Source organism: Argopecten irradians, chromosome 1 (genome assembly GCF_041381155.1).
Source record: "Argopecten irradians isolate NY chromosome 1, Ai_NY, whole genome shotgun sequence".
In the NCBI taxonomy this organism is placed as follows: Eukaryota; Metazoa; Mollusca; class Bivalvia; order Pectinida; family Pectinidae; genus Argopecten; species Argopecten irradians.
In genome coordinates this window covers 36956689-36974834 of record NC_091134.1, presented here as the reverse complement: position 1 = coordinate 36974834, position 18146 = coordinate 36956689, and the positions used below count along the sequence as shown (strand labels likewise).

Below are 18146 nucleotides of genomic sequence, written 5' to 3'. Positions count from 1 at the left end.
TATTATAAGTATTGTAAATAGACATAGTTCAAACTAGTTACTGTAAATGTTGTAATTAGACATAATGTATTTCAAACTTGTTAGTATTGTAAATAGACAAAATTCAAACTTGTTACTCTATGTATGTTTGTGTGCAATGGTTATATGGGTGATGAGAAATAATATGAAATAGTTGCCGGCACCATCGAGATAACATCACGAAAACTGTGACCAAGTAATCGAGAGTGTAGCGAGAACGTGCCAGGTAACAGCGACAGCATCCTGATGTAGTAATTAACCTAAACTGTTCACACTATTGTTGCGTTGACAGTAAGTTGCAATGGAAAAGTCATAAGGCAAGAAAATGTCACATTGAAAATAAACTGTTCACAGGTCTTGATATTCATTGTAGACTCGTGGACTACATTGTCCGAAATGTTCATTTTTGGCATTGAATTGAATTATATTTTGAATGTATTGTCCGTTTAAGTATTTTTATGTTGACTATATTGTCTGATTTTGAATTGACAGTACATTATATTTTTTTCTAGGGATGAGAACGAGATTGTACCAGAAGTTGTCAAAGCTATCCTGTCTATCCCCGATACAGCCCATGTGTCGGTGAGACACACCAGTATACGCCTGTTTGGGGAGCTATCAGAATGGATAGAGAAGCACCCGGAGTTCCTAGGTACTTACACATTCACTCCTGAAATTTTGTAATGGACTGGTCTAGTCTTGATGTCTTCAGAAGTGAATTAGTTAATGATACGGAATAATATTAAGTCAAGAAGAAATCCTCAAAAACGCAATATCTAGAAAATTACTCCACATTACAGTTTTAAAGTTGATTCAATATTTTCTATTTCTCTATTAAATAATAACAAATTTTTCCCGACAGACCCTGTGCTGCAGTTCCTACTGCGAGGACTACAGGACCCAAAGCTCGCCACTGTAGCTGCCAATTCTCTCCAGTCTATATCAACGACGTGTCGGGAGAAGATGATCGACCATTTTCAGGGGCTTTTACAAATTGTACAAGCTATAGATACTTTCAACTTATCAGCTGAGGCTGCCATAGGACTTCTCAAAGGTATGATGCTTGATCTGATTTTAATCAATGAAAAAAACCCATCTGAGCCTGCTAAAAAATTATGTCAAATTGTAAAATATATACTGTAAAAACTTGTGTAACTTGGGCACCAGTGTACTTTGCGCAGGTACTTTTTGGGCTGAAAATGCTGAAAAAAATCTACTATCGGTATATTTTGCGCATCAAATTTTTTTTGGAAAAATGATGTCCAGAGAGCCACAAAATCGATGTATAAAAGTGGCAATTTCAATGCAAAACATTCCCATAAAATGCTTGACATCTTGCACAATCAAGTGTTGTATTTAGAAGAAATAATATACTAAAGTTGCAATGTGTTTGTTTCCTTTCATTGGCCATCGTAACCTGAACCTGTCTGTGAAATACTTGTAGAAGTCCAAAACATCGGCGGTCCGCTGTACTCCGTGCACATGTCAATGTCCTGAGATATTACACATGAATAGTCATCAGAAATATTTGAAAAGATTATAATCTAGTCACTTAAAATTGTGATAACAAGTAATTAGTGTGTTTCAGATAATTAACAAACTTTAAAGAGGAATCGAATAGCAGATATGTTGGCTTGCGATAACCACATTGTGAGTTAACTCACTACGGTACCAGATCCAAGCTGATGGCTAATTATATATAACAGTACTGCTAAAAATGTCACTAACCTTGTAGCTTGATATTTCTGCAGTAGTAAAATTGAAAACCACTTATTAAAAATCTTAAATATACAATAATTTAGGCATCTTATAACTCCCACGTGTGTTTTGACTTTTTGCATACTTGACTTTTTGCACACAGCCCACAGCTGGATGGTCCCTACGTAAGGAGCATTGCTAGATATGCTTCAGGATTTTCATGTGCAATTTTACTACAAATATGAAGATTCATTAAAATATCTAAATAAAGACATAGCAGTACTTTACTCAAGTGAGTGTTGATGCAATTTGAAGAATAAAATCTTTGTTTTTAAGTAGATACAGACGCATTGTTGATGATGTATATAGATCGGTTATGATAACTAGCCATTCATTCACGGCTCAGCTAGCCAGTCGCTCATGATCACAGACGGCTGATTGATATGTATGTGTATCATACACACACTCTCTCTCTCTCCAGTCTCTCTCCCCTAAAAATTACAGGTAAACTAGATCAACCCAGCCAAAGTCACTGGTTGTGGCCGTCCCATTATACTAGGAGGTGTCAAGGGTATAATCTCTTACTGTCTCAGTCAGTTGCCATTGAATTCTTGGGTCAAATGGAAATCAAGACATCATGGTCATAACTTAACACTTTAATTAGCCTTAGATAATCAACTGTAGTAGGTGAGGCATTGTTTTTACAACCATCAATAGCATTTTTTATATGAAAGGCTACCATAAACAGACCGGTACCTCAACATTCATAGATCGTCAACCCCTCAGAATGGACAGGTTTTTTCCCCGTAATATTTTTAAACCTCATCTATCAATGTAACTTGCGCACCCCCAACTTCAGATTTTTATTTTTGCACAGAAAAAATGCGCATTTTACACAAGTTTTTACGGTATAGAGTTTCAATATTGAATTACATGATCTGCAAGCTTAAATCAAATGGCATGGCTGCAATAATCCTGATTTTGAAACATTTAGAATTCAGAGTTTGATGATGCACTTGTTTTCTGGTTGTAGGTACAGCAACGATATTGGGCCGGTTACCATACGATAAAGTGGGAGATGGCCTCACTCAGCTGTGTTCCTATCAACTTATGCCACTAAATAAGGTACGATAATGGCAGACATCGTATACTCACTATAACACTGCTGGACAGGTTACTTAACCTTACCTATCATTGTTGTATCCATTCTTTCTTTTCATGTCTTCTTGTTTTTTCATCAGATTCTCAACAGTGGTTCTCTTCAACAAGATTCTATCGTCATAGACCAAGGCATTTCTTTGATTTTATCTTTCTCCTTTGTGTTTCTTTTTTGTCAATAAATATTGGTATATACATTTATGTCACTATATTGGTTAATGGTTCAGATCAATTCATCAGGGACATGTATTTATGTTACTCTTAAGGAAAAATCTCATTGGCTTGTCTAAAATTTATCTTTTCTATGGTAACCTCAACTTAACTGAATATCTGATGATGGTCTGTTTTAGATCATAGCTACAGAAAACAACAAACCTAAACAAGGCAGTTCAGAAGACCCCACCATCTGGCTTGACCGACTGGCAGCCATATTTAGGTAAGTTTAGAAGATAAGATTTTATGTTCAGAAGACTCCAACATTCTGTACAATAAACAAGTAGGCATACTGGGCATTATATACAAAATAATTCTCTGAAATGTAAAAGATCATATTGTTATCTCCAATATTCCAGTATACAGTAAAACATGGTTATAACGAACCTCTGGAGTCAAACAAAATTTCTTCGTTATCATCATAGTTTGTTATATACATATAGCAGATATATTATAATAACCTTGACATGGAATGAAAGTTACTATGATATAACTACAAATTCGTTGTGATTGTGTGTTTTACTGTTTAACAATTTATGATACTGTTGATGTCTTTCAGGCACACCAACCCTACAGTGACTAATGGAACTTCACACCCATGTCTTTCAGCAATCCAGGAGGTATGAACATATATATCAAACTTTATTATTTGAAGTTTACAGTAAACTAAGAAGTTACATTTATCTTAAGAATAAAAATGAAAAAAGCTTGAATGTACCAGATAAAGTTTGGCTAAGAGCTTCTAAATACTTACTTGTATAAGTTGTATAAGTAGTTAATAAAGGTAAACTGCATATTATTTTGATTAAATTTAAGATGGATTTGATTTTTGCAAAGGGACTTCATATACAAGCTGGTAATATATATGAAATATAAGTATGTGATAACAACTCTTTAACACAACCATATTGTGCCTAATATGCCACACAGATCTAGTGAGGAGAGATGAAGATAAAACTAACAAGAGTGAATAAACACCATATACAACAACCTTTGATTGTGTAACCGCTTTGTATACTCTATCATTGACAGGTTTGGCCAGTTCTGTCACAGGCGTGTGAGAAATACCAGGCTGATATTCGAATTGTAGAGAGATGTTGTCGCTGTATACGCTTCGCCATCAGGTGCCTCGGCAAAAGCTCAGCTTCCTTACTCAGTCCTTTAGTTTCTCAGGTACATAAGACTCAAATGGTTTTATAATAATGATGTCAAAAGACATCTTGTTAATGAAATTATTGAATCAGAAAGTTGTGCAATGCATATAATGTTATCTCAAGTAACCTTGTTTTAGTTGTTTTGTAAATATTATTTGTATCTTTGGTAACCAATAGGCTTTCTGTTGTTAATTAGAATTAATTAAAGGTTTTGATGAAATCAACATGTGGTTTATATTTCTCTGTTTATATTTACAGATGATAACGCTGTACCAGGTTCACCAACACTCGTGTTTTCTGTACCTGGGTAGTATATTGGTGGACGAGTATGGTATGGAGGCGGCGTGTCAGCCAGGTCTCCTCAACATGTTACAGGTAACATAATCCATTCACAGTTATCTTTCATAGAATAAACACCAGAGTCTAACTTGATTTGCCCTTTTCTACTTTAGAATAACTTCTGATAACTTCATTTGCAGTTTTTCTGCTTCCAGAAACTCTTCCATCTATGTGCTGAAAGATCTTATGGATCTTATAGAAGAATGCAAATCAAGTTGATCTCTTGCTATAATTATCTCCCATATCCTGTTTTTGCAAATCACATAGTTATCTGCCCTTGTGGATAGGTATCGATTGTTACATAATATATTTGTGAGTGTAACATCATATATTTCAATGAAAACAATATAATTTTTGCTCTCAAACTAATGACATCACAATACTTACCCACAAAAGCACATTACTCTGTAGTATGCAAAGACGCAATAGCTGACTAATATTTTACAAGGTTATACTGTAGTCTAATTTATCTACCATACATCCCCGATGCTCAAGGGGTTCCTCTCACTGATGATATATTCACCGATATGCCTCCAGTTTTACTATGATCCAGGGGTGGATAAAACATCAGTGATAGTAGCCCCTAGAGTATCAAGGATATCTACTATATAAATATATGAAACTAAACGTATAGCATTAATTGTAGCCAGACTGTAGAGTTACAGAGGTTTTTGTTAATATTCAGTCTACTTTTTTTTGCAGGCATTTTGTGTACCAACATTTAAAATCTTAGAGGAACACAATGGGTTACGGAACCACCCGGACACTGTGGATGACTTGTTCAGACTTTGTTTAAGGTAAGTAAGGTGTTAGTATATTCATTGTTTGCTTGTAACTGTAGTGCTTTATTTTATAAAGGTGTTTGAGTTTGAAAGCAATTCAAAATATGTAAAATTAGGATTCATCACTGACAGAAGTTGACCCCATGTCTGTCTGTCCACAATTGGCTTCCAGAGATTTTCTGCAAAACCAATTGCCCTTTGTTTTAAAATAACACATGTTAATAGCTGATGGTATGTAGATGTTTGATCTAGTAATTTAATGAAAATTGGTATATATATTGGTATTGGTTGTTGGGGATGCTGAATATTGTGGTTCTAGTTTTGAAGTGGTCCAGGACTTTCCAAAGTCTGATACCATTTAAGATTATTTACTCGGAGGGACCCTTCCTGCCTTGTCAGTGTACTAGTTATTACATAAGCTGTTCAGCAGATTATGATTAGATCTATTCTGTATTTGCATATTACAGAGTTATCTGCCCTTTTTGAAAGGTATTATTGTAATGTCAAGTGTTTGCAAGTGCAATGTCATATTTTTCAGAAAAAATGTCGTTATTTGCGTCCACAATATAATGATGTCACAATGGATACCTACCCGTGAGGGAGCTAACTATGTAATATGCATAGACGGAATAATAAACTCCATAAAAAAACACTATTTTGCTGATAAATCTTTCGTTTCTCAGGTTTGTACAGCGGGCCACATTACCCTATTTGGAGTGTGCCATGGCCAAGCCTATTCTTTGTTGTGCTATCGCTGCCTGTTCCTTGGACCATCGGGATGCTAATGCCTCGGTCATGAAATATCTCACAGATTTCCTTGGCTGTGCCACACGGAAAGAGGTTGGTATTATAAGTTCATGTCAGTACCCAGGCTTTAGTTTAGTCATGCTTGTCCATTCTTCAATCCATCCTTATCTCGACTTTACTGTTCTGGGTCACTGAAATTTTAGATTGGTGTTGAAATTCTGATGACATAAATATCGAAATATTGATATAGGACAACAGTGTGGACAAAAAATATTGTCAAATTTTCAAGGCAATCTTACTCTTAATCATGATAAAAAAAATCACGATATACTGTATAGAAGGTAAATATTCATGGTTTTCCTGAAAACAAAACTGAAATATTTGGAATTTCATTACTCAGTACTGTTATGCAAAAGTTCTAAATATTGCATGTGGGGAAATTGGTGTACTGCGTAATTAAAACCACAAGAATATATTCTGTTGACGAAATCGCCAAAATATGCGCCCCTTGAAGTTTTAAAAGGGGTACACGGTATATAACAGACATTGAATTGTTATTACAGGATAAAGAAGACTTTGCTGTAAGACAGAACATTGTGAAGACGTTGCTCACAGAACATGGTCAGGCCCTGGTGAACGCATTAATAAATGGCTGTATATTTTCTCTACCTACATTCATGACTGTGGATATTGGTGAAGTTATCTATGAAATCATGATCATTGACCGACCAGTACGTACTAATCATAACTTTTTTACAACTCTTTGAGTGTTGCCCATAAAAGACAGGTGACATGATACATGATAATATGTCGATAGCTATGTCTGAAACGAGTTCTAGGGTAGGAGGTCAAAAGTCACTGTTGCTGCATATGTAGAAATTCATTTCTGTATGGTAACTTAAGTTGCAGAGCTGCATATCCATCTTAATAATGTCAAGAGATTAATAGATTAGATACCACCTATCATAAAACAATACTAGAGACGCTAGTGGCATCTTAGCAAGACTAAAGCATATCAGATAGGTGTTGTTTTGATGAATTTTAGTCTGCATTTCAAATTTAAGCAGTTTTAGTTGTTTTAAGTTTTCTGTAAAAAAATGTTGGAAACCGTTTTCTTAAAGGTTTTGTTTTAAGCAATATATATAAAGGTTTACTGTAATGTTTTGTTTTGAAAGTTTTCGGTAAATTTAGTTTTAAACAATTTCAGGTTTTCTGTAAAGTTTTGTTTTGAGAATTTTCTGTAAATATTGTTTTTGAAAATTTCAGGTTTTCTGTAAATGGCTAGAAGTGATGTTGAAGTCCCTACAAACAGAGAGCAGTGGAGGAGCAGTGACGGCCACACACAAACAGCTCACAGACTTTCATAAAGCAGTCACAAGGTATGCTTAATAATTGTGCATTAGTGTGTCAGATTACACTTCTGGTTCTGGGTTGGACTATGGTTCTTATTGTTATATTTGTTAGACAAGAATTCCTGTATCACAAAAAGACATTGTGCATTGCTATAAGGTCACTTTTACTGGTACAGATGTCCACCAAAGTCAATGTGTAGTGTGTATTTTCATAATTCATGTCTAGCAACAACATTTACAACTTAGAAATGATTATGAAGATTTTATTGAACCTGAATTACTTATAGATGGTAAGAAGTGTAAAATAAAGTCATATTTTGTCGTGGTCATAATAGAAAAGATGTATTTAAAGACAATATCATTGCTAGCTAACATTTAAGTTATTTTAAAACAAGGAAAGAAACCGTTTTGTTTGAATGTAAGTTATAGATTTCTGATTGAATTGGTGTAAAAAACATTCTTTTCTTCATTTTCCAGTGCGGAAAGTGTGAAACAGGTGTCTAATGCTCTGAGGGACTTTGCTCGCTTATTTAGATAGGATACGTTCAGTGTAGTAATCTTTACTCTCCGGCTGTGATTTGGCCATTTATGTGATGCTGAGTACTATGGCAAAGCTTAGTTGTGATCCTGTGACGCTGAGTCAATGTGACAGCCTTCCTCATGTGTAGTAATGCATGACCAGACAAGTAGATGCCAAAGGAGAACCAACTCGCTCAACCAAAACATTTCATCTCAGTTGGAAACTTCATAGAGGACTTTCCCGTGTATCAGTATTACATTGTTTCCTAATGTGATATTATGGTTGATGTAAATCATATTCATGGTCAGTCCTGTAAATAGGTATTCCCTGTGAAAGTCATTACCATGGGTATTCCATGAGAAAGTCGTTACTATAGGTATTCCATGAGAAAGTCGTTACTGTGGGTATTCCATGAGAAAGTCTTTACTGTGGGTATTCCATGGAAAGTCGTTACTTTGGGTATTCCATGAAAAAGGCGTTACTATGGGTATTCCATGAGAATTGAACTATGGTTATGCCATGAGAAAGTTGCTTCTATGGGTATTCCATGGAAAGTCATTACTATGGGTATTCCATAAAACAGTTGTTACTATGGGTATTCCATGAGGAATTGTTACTATGGGTATTCCATGAGAAATTGTTACTATGGGTATTCCATGAGACACTTGTTACTATGGTTATTCCATGAAAAATTGTTACTATGGGTATTCCATGAGACAGTTGTTACTATGGGTATTCCATGAGACAATTGTTACTATGGGTATTCCATGACACAGTTGTTACTATGGGTATTCCATGAGAAATTGTTACTATGGGTATTCCATGAGACAGTTGTTACTATGGGTATTCCATGAGAAATTGTTACTATGGGTATTCCATGAGACAGTTGTTACTATGGGTATTCCACGAGACAGTTGTTACTATGGGTATTCCATGAGATAGTTGTTACTATGGGTATTCCATGAGACAGTTGTTACTATGGGTATTCCATGAGAAATTGTTACTATGGGTATTCCATAAGACTGTTGTTACTATGAGTATTCCATGAGACAGTTGTTACTATGGGTATTCCATAAGACTGTTGTTACTATGGGTATTCTATGAGACAGTCATGACCTTGGATATTCCATAGAATAGTTTATGAGATGTGTAACTATGGTTATTCCTTGATAATAATCATAACAATGGGTATTCCATGATACTCTATGAGACAATTTTCACTATGGCTAAGTTAACTTTGGGTATTTTATGAGACATTTGTAGCTAATTGGTTATCCATGTACCAAGTCATCTGGCTAGTCCCAGATGATATGTAGGAAAGTTCTTATGCTATAAAGTCCCTTACCACAGATTTTAAAGACTCTAGGTCTCCTACACACATCGACCATACTATCCTCGACTTAGACATCGACCATCGACTTAGACGACCCCTTCAATTGTATACCTACGCAGACTTGTAGAGCTGTAGTTCCTAATTTACCTCACAAGCCTTCCTTAGCAGCTCGCTTTGTTTCTACCAAGCCATAATTTATTCATACAATCACAATACATTTATATTTCTCTTAATTTGTTTGTTTGTTCTTTTTGATAAATCGAACCAAGTGAAAATATAGCCATCTCGTGGTGTCTGAAATCTGTCTGTCGTTATGTCTTGTTAAAAAAGAATTTGTCCTTACTATGCATAGTTCTCCTACAATCACACCATGATTATTACTTCGATTCTGTCCTAGGATCCTGTGCATGTGTATTGGAGGTGTGTGTTATTAGGAGAATCAAAGTGCATGCCATGCCAGTATAAGTTAATGAGCACAGTGTATTTACACTCATACTACTCTTAATAATACCTACCAGGTGACATATAGATAACCATAATCCAGTTTAGGACTGTGGTGATCAAGTGGTCAAAGTGTCCACATTACCATTAGCCCAGTAGCTCTTGGTTGCTAGTGTAGGTTGGTGGTTTTTTCCTCTGGAACCCCAGCATTCCTTAATCTCCTAAATTTGAAAAATCCTTGAACGACTATAACTGTTAATAGGACATAAATGAGGAGAAAAAATCAAGAAAAAAATAGGCAATATCTTAGAATCATTTAGCTGTGTTGTGATGAGTAGGGGAGGTAATGTAACGCTGCAATCTCTTCACAGAAGAAGGTGCTTATAGTGACAGTGTGCTAGCTCTGGTTAATGTAGGAAACCACTGAATAAAAAGCCAGAACTCTATTCTATAATTTAATTCAGTTATCCACTGTCCAAAGGACTTTGTTTGCAATATTTCTTGTGAGAATATTTTAATATTCAGGTGCGCGTGCAGATCCATTGGACATATTGACTTTTAAAAAGAATCTCTTTGTTTTCATGAATTATGTTTTTATGCATTTATGGTGTTGCATAATTATGTGAACAATTAACTGCTTTTAATTATTGTATGCAATTATGATTTAAATTTTGTAGATAATATTATTGATTATATGTATATTTTAATTATTTCATATATATATTTCATAATGTGTAAAATACTGTGAAATACAATTCTGTGCATTATTTTAGCATTTATCAGTACCGTATTCGCCCTAATTAGTGCCCCTCCACCTATAAACGCCTCTCCCCTTTCATGGAGTTGAAGTTGTATACACACCCCATCCCATAGATTTACTGATGTTTTACCACATTGATGCTACTAACATATACTGTAATCCATATTACAGAAATTGCGAGTCTTTTACATGTGAATCATGATAAAATAGTACGTCTCAAAGGAAAAAAGGCATAATATTATGCATGTTAACTGTAACAGATGAATCTGCCATGAGTTCAGATAGAGTTAAAATATGGCTGACGTTTTTGGTTCACAGCTTACATTTTGGTTCACTAATAAGCACCCAGGGTTGTTAAAATTTTTACGCGTCCTAGGCACTAACTATGGCGAATACGGTAAGTTCTCATTCATAAGCATAGGTTTATCATCAAGCAACCCAAACTAGTCAGTTTGTAGACGTGTGTATAATTATTATGTGAGGAAAATCCTCAATTAGATAATCACAATATTACAGGCTTAAAAGTATTAGAATTTAAAATATTTATTATTTTTTAATACTTCTGTTTCCCCGAGAAACCGTTAAACAAATTTTCTTAGCAAATTAATTTCATGTTTTCATGTCTTATCATGACATTTCACTGTATTTAATTTCATGATTCAAACATATATTATACTTTTGTTATCATGTTTAAAGCATTTTTGCAAGCAATTAATTTTTGCGATTTTCAATTTGCGAAAAATGTGAAATTGAATCAAAAGTTAAAAGAAGTTGGTACACTAGTCCTTGAACATACAATTTCAAGAACAGAAGAGTATTAACTTGTGTTCAATGAACTTTCTTTGTCTATACCAAGTTCTTTTTGTATTGGTTTCAGTATACAATGTATTTGGTTTTATCTATTTTAAGGGGCATACAATTTAGACAAGCAAGCACTAAACGAACGGGAGATACTACAAGTCCATTATACCTTTTTCGTGAAAGAGTGTTGAGTACAAATGCATTTAACTCATTCTCCCCTAAAATATTATAATGAACTGTTCTAGTCCTTGATCTGGAAGAGTCTAAATGTGTCTGCAGGGGTGAATGAGTTAATCAATTATCTTTAGAAGGGCAATTTGAACGAAATCATCTGTTCATTGCTTTGATACTAATAAAATAATTCTAAGGCACCTCCAGATCTCTTTACTATATACATGTACATGTAATGGAAATCAAATTTTTTAGTTTCGTTTCTGCATAAGTTTGTTTTGGAAATTGAGGCCTGGTACTATTAGAAGATTACCAGATTTAACTCTACATAATTATCAGTTCAACAATATCACTATTTTCACACCTTTAAGTAATGCATTTAGGTGCTTAAAACTTAATAGTCATGTAATCTTATCTCAAAACATGCTCTTATGTTTCATCAAAATTATAGAGAAATGTACAACACTGATCACTAGCTCCATTATCTTAATTAGCTCTTTGATATTTATTGTGCTATCAAGATTTCCTCAACTTATAGTTTTAACAACAAGGCAAATTCCTGGTATGTTGCCCATGCACTCTATTTAGGCAACATGTTCACCCATAAATAGCTCTTTTTTGTGCCTCTGGCAGTCAGGATCTTCAGAAGAAAAAAATTAACCAACCTACTCTATATTGTTAATCTTAATGAGTTTTACTGAAAAATTGAATGTTGAACTGTTACCAATACACCTTTTTTTAGTGAAAAACTGCATAATATACTGGAAAGTAGTTAAAGCTATAGTTCAGGGATGAAAATCTTCAGCCGATTGGCTGATGTCAGCCTTTTAGACTTTCAGAAAACAGCTACCTGGTACACGTAATTCCAAATAGTTTTCACAAAAAAGTAAATTTCAGCCTTTTTTAAGATTTTCCATTTTCATCTCTGATAGTTTGACAGTAATGCAATTACAAGTAATTGTTTTTAGTGCACATTTGTCTTTTTCATTATCAAGATCATAATTAATTTTAGCACAAAAAGATTTTAATACAAAGAGTGATTACGGTCATGAAAATGTTTTTGTAAAGTTTCACTACAAGCAAATTAATTTCCAAAGTTATACAATAGCCTTCATCCTTTTGGGGCTTTACAAAAATACCATTTTGTCTATCATCACAGCTTAGAAACAAAGATTAAATGTTTTAACCATTTGTGTGTGATAATGCACTGGTTATGCTATTGATCGATTTTGTTTTGTTTTTACCAATATACCTATGCGACAAGTAGTATTTAGGAATTGGTTAAAAAGTAAAAGTCTAAATATGAACACATAGTATTCTGTTAAAATTCATTGAACCTCAAAGGACTCGGTATGGTGAGGGTCTTTTGTGGCCCCCAAATCCGCTATTTTTCAATATCTGTTATTTTAAGATGTAAATCTTGCATTTCAAATATTAACTACATACCTGACATATTTGATAGTGCTATTAGGTAATATAGCATTTCTAGTTGCCATGGCAACTATTTTTATTATACATAAATTATACAAAATGTGAAAAATTAATCAAAATTGGGTTTTTTTATGCAGTTTTTATATCTAGTTAACATAGAGCGCATTCTAGAACATACTTTATATTTCTCAAAATGATGTATTCTTCGTGTCTGCTAATTCCCTTAAAATATAAAGTTTGTTCTAGGTTGTGCTCTATTGCTTTTAAAAGAAAAACTATCAAAAAATATGCCAAAATTGACAAAATTTTCAAATTTGAATAATTTATGCAAAGTTACCATGGTTATATAGCAAAAACATACTTTCTGGCAACAAAAATATCATTAAGTTTTTATCAGGGGCATATTCAATATTTCAAATGCAGCAACTTAATTTCTAAACACCTAATTTGAAATTTGGTAGATTTAGGGGCCAAAAAGAGCCACTACCGTATCTAGTCTTTTCTCAGCCTAAACTCACTGAACCTCAATTTTCTCAGCCTCTGAGAGGTATCTTTAAATGTTTTTCATGGAGGACAGGGTTTATCATATGTGTGAAGCAGCCCCCACCCCTGGGGTGACCTTTTGGATGATTACTATGTAGGGTTTGGCCCAGCCACTGGGGTGATCTATTAGGTGACAGGTGACTGTTGTGAAGAAATAGTCCTTCCTCTTGGGGTGACTGCTGTGAAGTGTTAATTGTTACTAACTCCTGCAGTGACTTTTCAGATCCTGCCCCCTATATAAGGGTTGGGCCTGTCCCTGGGGTGACTAATTGGATGACTGCTGCATGTGTAGAGTGTGTCCCCGCCCTTGGGATGTCTTATTATTTGACTACTATGTAGGGTTTGTCCTTGCCCATCAAGTGACTAGATTGATGACTGTGCTGTAGAGTTGTCTACCCCTTGGGTAAATACTGGGTTGTCCTTGTCCCTTGGGTGACCTTTTTGGTTCAATTGTGCAGGGTCGGTCCCCAGGACCCGCTCCTAGGGTGACAACTGTGTAGGGTTGCTCTCTGCCCCTTTGGTGGCTACTGTATAGGATGTGTTCCCCCTGCCCCTTCCATGGCCCTGCCCCTACGATGTCTACTGTAAAGGATTAGTACTCCCTGCCTCTTTGGTGGCTACTGTATAGGATTAGTACTCCCTACCCCTTCAGTGGCTACTGTATAGGATTAGTACTCCCTACCCCTTCAGTGGCTACTGTATAGGATTAGTCCCTGCTCCTGGGGTGACCTGGAAGGGGTATTTATTGTGAAGAGTCAGTCCCTATAACCCGCTCCTAGGGTGACTGCTGTAGGTTTTGTTACCGCCCCTGGGGTACTGTTTTCCTGTGAAGGGCTTAATCTCACCATGCAATATTGTTTACAATAACCACTTGTGCGCCCATGCTTCTGGTGTCGCCGTACCAAAATCGTACCGACACTACAAACCCTGTGGAATGTTGTAGATGAAATACACACACAACAAATGTGATCTACAATAAAATTTATTTTGTACAGAATATTGCACTTCTGTTGTCTTTCCCGAATGCGACGATGCACTCCCACCTGACAATCCACATGTATACACCTGCATCACATTGTAGAAGTCCGTCTCCTCAATTTTTTCTCTGCGAAATTTCTCAATGAATTTCGTATTTGGAGTTTAGCAGCCACTGCAGGATTCTGTAAGAACTTGGACAACTTCTCACGCTTCTTGTACACAGTCTTTATCTGTCTGCTGACTGAGGAAAATGCACATTCTATATCAATAAAACTGTCACTAGCAGAGGTCTCGAAAAATATACAGTTGTACTCGGCACAAAACTGGGCTGCCGTGGTGTCGGAAACACATTTACGATGGAGAAGGTCACACTTATTGGCTACTAGAGCCAGTACCAATTTGTCATTCTCACGAACAGACAAGACGTAATCAGCGATTGTCCTCAGTTTATCGAGACTGTCAGAATCCGTTATGGAGTAGACTAGCATCATTCCATCTGCCCATTGGATCTCGTCTATACGGTCATCCAGTGTTTCCTGGAAAGGGAGGAAAAGGAGCAAGTTATGACGCAGGGTGAGAGAGATGACATAGATTGTTTCAGTTCATACCTAGAACATACGTGTATGACTATTGTCAGGTGATTTATAGGCGAAGGAATCTGACTTGGTTTCAGCGTTTTTTGACTTGGTCATTGCGATTTGTTATAGTCAGCAAACAGCATTGAATCTACAAGAAATGCAACCGAGTACTAACAAGCTTAAGTATTTTGGGCAAAAGCTAGCTCACGGAAAGAATACATGATATTGATGGCCCAAAAGACATGACAAAGTGATCGTCTATCTTTAAGTTTACATTTTACATTACTTTTTTTCTGTGGTGGTAAACTGGAAACACTTTTATTGCCTACGTCTTTTTATTACATATGACGTCATGTGACTTACCCGCCAGGTGGTATCGAGGATATGTAAGGTCAATGCCTTGCCATCGACAACTGCGGTGTGCGTGTATAGCGCTTCTGAAAGAAAAAAATCAACGATTATCCAATTTTGCGACTAAGTATTTCTGTCGTATGCAAATGAAGTTATCCTAAACCGCACAACCAATAACTAGATTATGAATCTCCGAGGACATTTCATTGTGGAATGAATGATTTTCAAGAATATATTTTTCTCCGTGAAATATTTAAGATTGTCGACCTCCGTGAAGTTGATTCCTAGTTCCCAGTTCCTTATTCCATTACTTATTCGATTCCCTGATTACTTATTCGATTCCCTGATTACTTATTCGATTTCTAGCTGCTAATTAACATCAGAAATGGTTCAAAATGCATTATTATGCATCACAATGATCTATTTTATCTTTTAATTTCTCATTAAGGGCCCATTACTTATTCGAATCCCTCATTACTTATTTGATTCCATGATTACTTGTTCGATTCCCTGATTACTTATTCGATTTCTAGCTACTAAATAACATCAGAAATGGTTCAAAATGCATTATCATGCATCACAATGATCTATTTGACCTTTTAATTACTCATTAAGGGCCCATTAATTATTCGATTCTCTGATTACTTATTCGATTCCCTGATTACCTATTCGATTTTTAGCTACTAATTAACATCAGAAATGGTTCAAAATGCATTATTATGCATCACAATGATCTATTTGACCTTTTAATTACTCATTAAGGGCCCTTTACTGATTCGATATCCCGATCACTTATTCTATTCGATTCCTTGTTTGATTATTCGATTCCCTGGTTACTTATTCGATTTCTAGCTACTAATTAACATCAGAAATGGTTCAAAATGCATTATTATGCATCACAATGATATATTTGACCTTTTAATTACGCATTAAGGGCCCGTTACTTATTCGATTCCCTGATTACTTGTTCGATTCCCTGATTACTTATTCGATTTCTAGCTACTAAATAACATCAGAAATGGTTCAAAATGCATTATCATGCATCACAATGATCTATTTGACCTTTAAATTACTCATTAAGGGCCCATTAATTATTCGATTCTCTAATTACTTATTCGATTCCTTGATTATTTATTCGATTCCTTGATTACCTATTCGATTTCTAGCTACTAATTAACATCAGAAATGGTTCAAAATGCATTATTATGCATCACAATGATCTATTTGACCTTTTAATTACTCTTTAAGGGCCCATTACTTATTCGATTCTCTGGTTACTTATTCGATTTCTAGCTACTAATTAACATCAGAAATGTTTCAAAATGCATTATCATGCATAACAATGATCTATTTGATCTTTTAATTACTCATTAAGGGCCCATTACTGATTTGAATCCCTCATTACTTATTCGATTCCCTGATTACTTATTCGATTCTCTGGTTATTTATTCGATTTCTAGCTACTAATTAACATCAGAAATGTTTCAAAATGCATTATCATGCATAACAATGATCTATTTGACCTTTTAATTACTCATTAAGGGCCCATTACTTATTCGATTCCCTGATTACTTATTCGATTCCCTGATTACTTATTCGATTTCTAGCTACTAATTAACATCAGAAATGGTTCAAAATGCATTATTATGCATCACAATTATCTATTTGACCAATTACTCATTAAGGGGAGGAAACATAAGGGTGGGACTTCATAAAGTTATGGTAAATACTGGGTGTCGCATAGGTCATGTTACCCATTGAAATGACATACATGGTCAAAAGACATGTATATGAATCCATTTACTCCAAAGTGTTGTATGAATAATACATGTATAAAGGAATAATTTGATTCTGCTAAAAAGCGTTGACGTCATAATGACGTCACACATTTGGGACAGTGGCATGTCAAGAGGACAGTATACAGGTAATGAAACATGTTCCATCCTTTGGAAGACGTAGTGATTTTGGTTCTTTAATGTCCCATTTCTCAACAAATCAAATAATTTCTAAGTGAGTATTACCAGAATTACATAACGTAATCACCAACACCAGAAAACGTCCATATATATATATTAGGCATCAGAACAACTCTTCGATACCAGTGTTCTTAAGATGCTCAAATGTCAGTGGTAATGTTGTTTTGACTGCATTTTCTGCTTTTTATTGAAGATTCCATGTATTATTTTGTTTTTATGAAGGAAAAGAACATTTTAATTCCAGGCAGTTTACAAATGGAATCTCTTCGTGCTTTACGTTCTGTATCAAACAAACTAGAACACTTTGAGAGAGTATCATAGTTTTTGGGACACCCTGTATCACATAATGAAAATTGGTTTTACCGTGGGCCTTGACGGTCATCTGACTACTGACACAATTCAACATTGTCAAAAATACATTAGTGGCAAACAATTAAGGCAATACAAGGAACTCTTTAGTAAGTTTCTGATATATTTGACGAATGTGACCTTGAATGAAAATCAAGGTAATTCATTTGAACAAACTTGTAGCCCTTCATGCTAGCATATGACAGACCCAATATCAGGTCCCTAGGGCTTTTAGTTATTCACATGGTGTTATTTAAAGATTTTAGCATTTTGACCTATATAACCTGGAATAAAAGTCAAGGTCATTTATTTGAACACACTTGGTAACCCTTCGCCCCAGCATGTTTCAGGCCAAATACCAATACCCTAAGCCGTTTGATTATTGAGAAGAAGTCGTTTGAATATAACGTTTACGCACGGCGGTTGGCGATGGACGGAGTGTGATGAATATGTA

General features: G+C 35.2%; 2 protein-coding genes across 3 annotated transcripts in view; one reads left to right on the top strand and one right to left on the bottom strand.

The window, feature by feature from the left end:
* LOC138326406 (transportin-3-like) overlaps window positions 1-14458 on the top strand; it is a 26094-nt gene extending 11636 nt beyond the window's left edge. Inside the window, exons 16-27 of the mRNA XM_069272518.1 lie at window positions 531-670; window positions 881-1072; window positions 2750-2841; window positions 3225-3310; window positions 3647-3707; window positions 4120-4260; window positions 4500-4616; window positions 5283-5377; window positions 6046-6202; window positions 6673-6840; window positions 7376-7488; window positions 7939-14458. Of these exons, the coding sequence (XP_069128619.1) occupies window positions 531-670; window positions 881-1072; window positions 2750-2841; window positions 3225-3310; window positions 3647-3707; window positions 4120-4260; window positions 4500-4616; window positions 5283-5377; window positions 6046-6202; window positions 6673-6840; window positions 7376-7488; window positions 7939-7999 (1423 nt within the window). The 3' untranslated portion in view covers window positions 8000-14458. The remainder of the gene's footprint in view (window positions 1-530; window positions 671-880; window positions 1073-2749; window positions 2842-3224; window positions 3311-3646; window positions 3708-4119; window positions 4261-4499; window positions 4617-5282; window positions 5378-6045; window positions 6203-6672; window positions 6841-7375; window positions 7489-7938) is intronic.
* The window catches only part of LOC138326415 (ras-related and estrogen-regulated growth inhibitor-like), a 23306-nt gene continuing 19587 nt past the window's right edge, over window positions 14428-18146 (bottom strand). For both annotated transcript variants that reach the window (XM_069272527.1, XM_069272534.1), the window contains exons 3-4: window positions 15381-15454; window positions 14428-14975 (exon numbers count right to left, since the gene is read on the bottom strand). In XM_069272527.1, coding sequence (XP_069128628.1) covers window positions 14532-14975; window positions 15381-15454 — 518 coding nt within the window. In that variant the 3' untranslated portion in view covers window positions 14428-14531. The remainder of the gene's footprint in view (window positions 14976-15380; window positions 15455-18146) is intronic.